The sequence below is a fragment of the Buceros rhinoceros genome, unplaced genomic scaffold (genome assembly GCF_000710305.1).
Source record: "Buceros rhinoceros silvestris isolate BGI_N320 unplaced genomic scaffold, ASM71030v1 scaffold19115, whole genome shotgun sequence".
Classification (NCBI taxonomy): domain Eukaryota; kingdom Metazoa; phylum Chordata; class Aves; order Bucerotiformes; family Bucerotidae; genus Buceros; species Buceros rhinoceros.
In genome coordinates, this window is record NW_010413745.1 from 23,282 (window position 1) to 30,793 (window position 7,512).

The window sequence follows — 7,512 nt, forward strand, 5'->3', positions numbered from 1 at the left end:
GCTGAACTCTCCTACAATTCTGAATTCCCTTCCAGCGTGCTACCCCCGTGTCCTCGGTCACTCCTGCCGCTGAGGCCATGACTCTCTCCTCCCTCCTCTGCCAGCCTGTGGCCTTCTGACCCTGGGAAGAGACAGAACGAGCACAGAACACTCAATACTGCAGATGCATGACGCAAAGTGAGACTGATGGCTGCTGGGAGAAGTTGTGAGGCACACTGTCATAGCTGGCTGTAAACAGGCAGAGACAGCACGTAAGCCGGCGGGGCAGACTGCATGCTGTAAAGAAATCCCCTCATGTTAGCACAGAAAGAAGCTGCAGACCAAGTTCACCCATTAGCATGTTTAACAAAAGCGGAAGAGAACGACCTTGGAGCACCAGAGACCTCCTCAAGACAGCAGGCTTGTTTGCGGGGTACAGGCCTGAAAGAGTAATGGGGCTGCGTTATTCCCACACGGGGCTTCTCCAGGATCTCCCGGGCAGAGGCACGGCGGTCATTTCCCGACAGCGCTGCAGAGCCCAGACCCCGCTTGTGTGGCACCAACCGACCTTTCAGACAGATCGACACTGTATGGTACAAGATAGAAGATACAGCAGCTTGAGAAGGAGGAAGCTAAAACACTGTTAAGATATTAGCAGCTCCTTGCTGGGACTATCCAGTCAGTCACAGCTTGTAGGGGATCACCGAGTAAGCAAAAAGTGCCTTTAAACGTGCAAATTATTTCACATCTCTATGTTTTAACACGCTGTTGTAAAGAAAATATCTCTCGTGCTGTTGCTTAGGATTTGGGTCCCTGAAATGGCTATAGGAAACCCAAAGTGACTGCAGCTGTCGAGTTAAGAGCCAGCGGCTTAACCTGTGATGTTGATTGAAGCAAGTTATTTAATCTGCTCTAAGCTCACTGGTAGAGTCTCCAGCAGAGGCTCTCCTTCGGGTCAGCCTCTCCTCTTCAGGCCAATTTGCTTAAAGGTCTAAGCTTATTAACTCTGGAAGAACTTAAGTGCTGGGGGACAAAAGAAAATCCATACACTTAGGAGATCAAACACCTCTTCCCCGTGATTATTTCAAGAGGAAGCAGAAGAAATAAACCAAGACTTTCGAGTTCGGGTGCCATCGGGTGTTTGGACCACAAGAGGGCACTGGAACCACACTTCAGGAGCATCCTTAAGCCATTGCTGAACTCATCTGTCCTGCCGTGCAAGACCCAGACTAAAGGAACTCGACGCCCAAGACAAGTTGTGCTTCATGTTTGGAACACCACCGGTCATTAGTGAAGCTTAGATTTTGCATTTTGATCTTGTCTGAAAGCCCACAAAGGACCTGAGCTCATAACGCATCGGAACTGTCAGTCAGAGGTAGATGCTGCCAGTCAGATAAAAATATTTTGAGTACAAAGGACTTCTGCTTGTCCAAGCAGCAATTCTGCTCGCCCACGTAAAGCAAGCAGCGATTAACAAAGCAGCCCTTAACAAAGCCGCACGTTCCAGCTGACCACCACACCAAACCCACGCTCCCAGTGTCCTGTCCCCTTTTCACAAGGCTTGACAACATCTGAATGGTGAGATCGGCCAGTGCAGCACCACAGCAACAACCCCTTCAGCCTCAGCAGGGGATTCCTCTACAGCCCTCATCACACGGTAACGGCTACCTGCAAGTTTTTACGCCAAGAAGGTGTGCAAAATAAATCCTGGCAATGCACCACGTCAACATCCGACCAAACTAACGCTGGCTTCTCTGCTCGCTCCGGGAGAGGCATAAAACCAAAGCACCTCCTTTCTGCTGCTCTGAGCTGACCATGCTCTTCACGTGAAGTTTTCTACACTTGTTACACCAGTCTCTTGGCCCTGTTACCTGTGTGCCAGATACGTCGACTTCGGTACCTGCCAAGCAACAGAATTTCTGGTACGTAACACGCTTCGGGAACTGGCCTGCCAATAACCGAACAGCTGATTGTTCAGTAGCACCACCCTTAACCCTGCCGCATCACCTCTGGAAGGCCCACCTCAGGACAATCCCACACCCACGAAGCCTTCCCACCACCTTCTGTTATCTGGGAACACGGCAGGACGGAGGCTGCTGCCGAGCACCACCCACGCTAGCTGCAAGTGGCTGAACTCCTGCAGCTGCCTACAATACCTGTCGTGTGGGATACGGTTGTGCTATTCTGGACACATTGCACACCTCCTCCACTCGAAAAAACCCACCAAAAACCTTTGCACATTTAGAAATCCTTTTACAACAGATGTATATAAACAGTTATATAAAGTTCAGTTTAGGAGGCAGAAGTTGAATAGGGAAGTGCTGGTCTGAGGTTTTTAATTCCTTTTCTCACATGGACAAAGTGACCTGGCTTTGAAACATTAATTGCTAACGAGAACAGAGGTAGGTTAGAAAAACCCCCAAACAGTACCAGGCAGCAGTGCAGGCAGGAGAACATCCGTAAGCACCCGACGTGTCCGTGTTAGCGGCTCACACTTCCAAGGTCCTGGGCCAACAGCCAATATCCCACCATGCTTGAGGAAAACCCTGTTTCACCTATTTGAAACACACCCAGGCACGTACTGTCAGCAAAAATCTGACTGCGAGCTCAGATTTTTGATCCCGTATGCCAGCCCATGCTCACACATCACTCCCACTGACCATGCGCTGGATTCTGCCGATGGCTGGCGGCAGCGGAGCAAGGAACTCCGCGTCTCGCTAGTTAGTGCGGTCCTCGTGAACAGAGGCTTCTGACAGGCGAAGCGGAGCCACAGCCACCGCGTGGGCCTACAACCCAAAGCACAGGCAGCCCTACTGCTGTTACCTTCAGAAACGCTTGATCGACGCTTATCAAAACAAGGTACCAAACCAGAGGCAACATTCGATACTCCAATTGCTTGGTAAATTTTTCAGCGTAACATCTTCATCTCAAAGGATATAAATAGTTACGACATGCCACCAAGTGAGTAATAAGAGAACAACTAAATTCAGTGTCAGATGTCCCCAGGCGGCAACCCATGGTCTGGAGGCTTGTTACAATCCAGCGACACCGCGACTGTCCAGCACACATCTGATCCGTGGATTTACACGTGTGCTGCTACACCTGAAGTCTCGAGCAGAAAGGTGTGAGAAAGCAGAGCTCTGTTTGCCCCGTCATCGAAATGTGCCTTCCAGTCTGTCATGGAGCCGAACAGGAGCTGATTATGCTCCTTTATGCGTCTCGTGAGCCTGCGCAGTACTAACGTTTAACAGATGCTGTGAGCACAACAGGTCGTGTCAAACATTCGCATCTAGCTGCAGTTTGCACTTTCTAGGTTCTACGTAGCGGCTGAGTAATTGTATGAACTATTGTGGCACGTAGGTAAGGTCAAAATTCAGACTTACAATCTCTTTTCAACGGTTTTCTCTGGACTGGAGGACGAACAGAAGACTCCAGAATTTCAGGATACTCGTAAGCGCTAAGTGCCATTTCTGGGTGTGCATTCTTGGCAAAATTCCGGGTTTGGAGACTTAACCTCACTTTCATGCAGCCCGTCAAGGCTCCTTGAGTCAGCCGAAGTTTAGAGTGGGGGTAAAAGGAACATTTCCCCAAACCGTACCAATATAAGGCAGGTAAATCCACCTTCCCACTTCTGGATGCCGAGTTCTGACTTAAACCACAAATCGCCACCAAGGGTGAATTAAACAGTATGTTTATTTTACACTCTGCACAAGGACGTACAAAGAACATTTACACGATTTGCCAGGTTCATACGTGCAGGTTTCTTGCACTCAGACAAAAGATGACCTAAAGGGTATTTTAAATAGAAATGAAAAAGAAATAAATATTAAGACAGGAAGAGTCCCAGAAAAAGGCAAAATTATAGATATAGAGTGAAATACTTAAATACTGAGATTTAATGAGCAAATTAACATTCTAAGGCACATTCAGCTCCCTCTCAATTTAGCAGCTTCACAGATTCCTTCACAAAGCACCCAGCCCCAAGGCACCAGATGAAGATGTTGACGCTTGCTTCGTTACCCTGTGGCCCAGCTAGCCACAAAGGAAAGAGAAAGTGCTCTCCTGAGCACTGTGGACACGGGTTTCTCCTCACATTCGAGAAACACAAATGTCCTGAACAGCGGATGCAGAATCGCTGACCTCAAAATAAACTTCGTGCATCAGGAATTGATGCAGACAGCGGCCAAGCTCAGGGAGGGTATTTGTAAGTATTACGACAAGTTTAAGGAAGAAAAGCACAGAGAAAAAAATAAGAGAAAGGTGTGAGAGATCCCTCTGGGGCTCGGATAGAGCCACGGCTCGTTACCGCCTCAGTTCTGGGAAGGCACTTTAAACTACTTTCTGCTTAGCTTCAAAGCCGAGTGGCTACCGTCAGGGCTTGGCTGGAATGACTGTGACCTTGTGACTCCCAGCCATTTTTAAAGATGATCTTAACAAAAAGTACACAAACACTGAGGTTTGGTTTGCTTTCTAAAGTGAAAGTGTCTCTTGGGATGAAATGTGCAGGTTCCTCTAGTGCTTACAGTATCTGAGGGGTTTTTATAAACCGCCACAGTCCTGGAATTCCCCCTACAATGGCACCATCCGTGTTTTACCAGGAGACGTGATGGCCTCTAGTCTATGTCTAGACAGTGTAATCCTAGATAGTAAATCAGAGGAGATTTCTCCACGTCTTTCCACTGGGGAGGGAATTTTAAAAAAAGAAAGCAATTCAGAGGAAGTCCTAGCAATACTGAAAACCAAGAGCATTTCTCTCAAGTGAGGTTTTCACTGAAAAACACAGATCAGATGGAAAGGTACCTTAACGACAAGCTGAGAGATATCTGTGGATGTTCTTCAAGACTGCTCATGAGCAGCAGCATATGGGCTATATGCAAGTACACCCAAAACACTTCAAACATCCAGTGGGATGAAAGAATCCATCTCAAGAAGTAAGATTGGGTTTTTTTAATACAAGTAGCCACTAAGGACAACAGAGCACTCTATCTCAAACATTTTTAGAATATTTTTCGGGGAGAGATTGGTTTCAAAGTTGTTCTTACGGATTTCTGGAGGCTCAGCACAGTGACCACAGATCCCATATAAACCAAACTCTGTTGACACAACACATTCGATTCTGTAAAGATTGAACACTAGGAAGTGACACCCAAAGCATGGAACACACCGAAAGGGTGTGAATCAGAACTAACCTGCGCCTCACCAGACTGTTCAGCTTTACAAACATATCCACCTGCCTGGAAAAGGTGAGGGATGCGCAAAGGGGCTTCCAGAGATCCTGGATGCAGCAATCCTCACTGACCAGGGCAAACAGACACTATTTCACCTGTGGTCCATCTGTCAGCAGGTGCTTACCGCTGCACACAGGAGAGGTGATGTTGTACAGAAAAGGGTAGAACTGCAAACAGCGGATCATCTTCAGGCTGCTCTCACACTCCGAGCACTTGGTTGTCAAACCCAGGGCGTGTCTGAAGGCCTGCAGGGCTCCACTGATGTTGTTCAGCGCCAGATACGCGTTTCCCAGGCTCAGAAACGTCAGGGGCTGCAGACAGAAAAGCAACATACCCCCGGGTCAGCCCGTTCACTGGTGAAAACTGAAGCTATCTAGGAGAAACCCCAGTCAATCCACACCCTCCCAAACCTGGCTGGAAACTTCAGAAACAGAAAACTTCTGTTCCTAGAGGGGAGAACTAACAGCTTGATGCTTTGGGGGGAAACAAAAGCTGTTTTGACATAAGATTGTGTTTAGGATTCCACCTTCGCACGTGAAAACCAGGTGTTAAATACACACGAGCTGAAATGAAGCATTAAATACTTCCAACCCATTCTAAACACAATGCTTACTGCACAGAGCAGCGAAGAACCAAGCTGAAATGCTTGCAGCCATTTCAGAATGATTAAAAGTCAGCAGAACCAAAGCTATTACTAGTGTTCAGGCAGGACAGTTCAGGATTTACCTGAGCAGAAGGGGGGTACTGAAAACACCAGTGTCACACCAGCCCAGGGGTAGACATTTACATTTCCTTTCAATTCCTTATAAAACTTAGTATTGTTGTTCCCCGCTTTTGGCAAATCTCCCTAAAATATGTGGGTTTTTTTAAAGTACAAGTTATAAGCACCTTTTTCACCTTTAATTACCACTGGAATCCCGACAGGACATTTTGTTTGCTGACTGAAAAGGCTTTCACTTACACAAAGTAACTTGCTGCCATTAACAGGATAATGCTAGAATAATGACTCTTAACATTGTAATTTAGCGGTTGCTTTTACCACTGAAATAATTTTACAGCCATTATCTGAAAACAGGGAGGCTGATCAGTAGCTTAAGATTTTTCAAAGCCCCCATTTTCAAACACCATTCAGAAAAAGGTGCCAGCTTTTTTTCCAGCAGGGAATACTATTCAAGCACAAATTCTCCTGCCAGATATTTTGACACAAGAGGTATTACAGGACTGAGAATGCCTCAAAGAAACCGGAGCGGGCATCACTGTAACAGGACTTGCAGTTAGCTCTGAGGAAAACTCGCACAGCACGGTCTGAAGGATCCCTGTGCTCCTCTGCTCCAGGCTGTGCCTCAAGGGTTCTCCTCCACATCATTTACACGTACCTCTTTCTGTAGGTCCTTTCCACACTCTTACCTCCACCCAGACAGGCTACATTCCCCTCCAACAGCTGCAAAACCGACCTGAATGCTGTGCTGAAAACGCTTGTTCTGGTTTCAGCTTCACTATGTGCCAGAGGTCTGGTGGCCCAGAGGTTTAAGCTCTCTGTTTCTCTAACTACAGAGGTAGACGCACCGGAGAAAGTCACTCAAACTCCTTAGTGAAGCCTCCCAAATGTGAGACCAAAATTACACACTGGAGAAAAGGTGTTCATCCCTGCCCCCCGTTTCCTTTCCACAGTTGTTCTGGCCAGTCCAACAGCTTAAACCGTTTATACAGAAACTTTCAATCTGACATAGGTGACAGCCTACAAAATGCTTGTAATTCAGAAATTCAAAAACCTGGTTTGAATCTTTGGTTGGGAGTGAAGTCACCAAACAACTAGAACACAGCTTTTCCTCTAGCTTTATAGAGGAAAGCTAGGGACAAATAAACAGAGCAGATAACAAGTCAAGCGGCACAGGAAGATGTTCCTGCAGCCAAAGATCTGGTGACATATGTGCTACTTTAAGGGGTTTAAAAATGAAGACACAATGCTGACAGCATTACGGATCTCCGAGATGAAAACCTTGCCAAAGCACCAGGAGCTGCTGCTGCTAATACAGGTTCTGGAGGCAAAAAGTCTGTCGTCTATTTTAGAGCTTCTGCTCTAGATGTTTATATTCTCAGCAACCAGCATCACCCCCAGTGTGATCCAGAATTTAAATGAACACTAACATCTGCTGCAAATCCCAGGCTGGAAGTGGAACTGCATGCACAGGTAAGGAAGCACAAGTAGTAACACGGATTTAGAAAATAATGAAGGAAAAGACATTCCATGGACACAAACCCCATCATCTTACCTCAGAGGCATTGATGGCCAAAGCCTTCAGCA

The 7,512-nt window shown here is 46.9% G+C and overlaps 1 protein-coding gene across 1 annotated transcript in view; it reads right to left on the reverse strand.

Annotated features, from left to right (window-relative positions):
- The window catches only part of TTC17 (tetratricopeptide repeat domain 17), a 36,122-nt gene that overhangs the window by 16,534 nt on the left and 12,076 nt on the right, over positions 1-7,512 (reverse strand). Inside the window, exons 15-16 of the mRNA XM_010136879.1 lie at positions 7,481-7,512; positions 5,332-5,518 (exon numbers count right to left, since the gene is read on the reverse strand). The exon at positions 7,481-7,512 is cut by the window's right edge and continues 19 nt beyond it. Coding sequence (XP_010135181.1) covers positions 5,332-5,518; positions 7,481-7,512 — 219 coding nt within the window. The remainder of the gene's footprint in view (positions 1-5,331; positions 5,519-7,480) is intronic.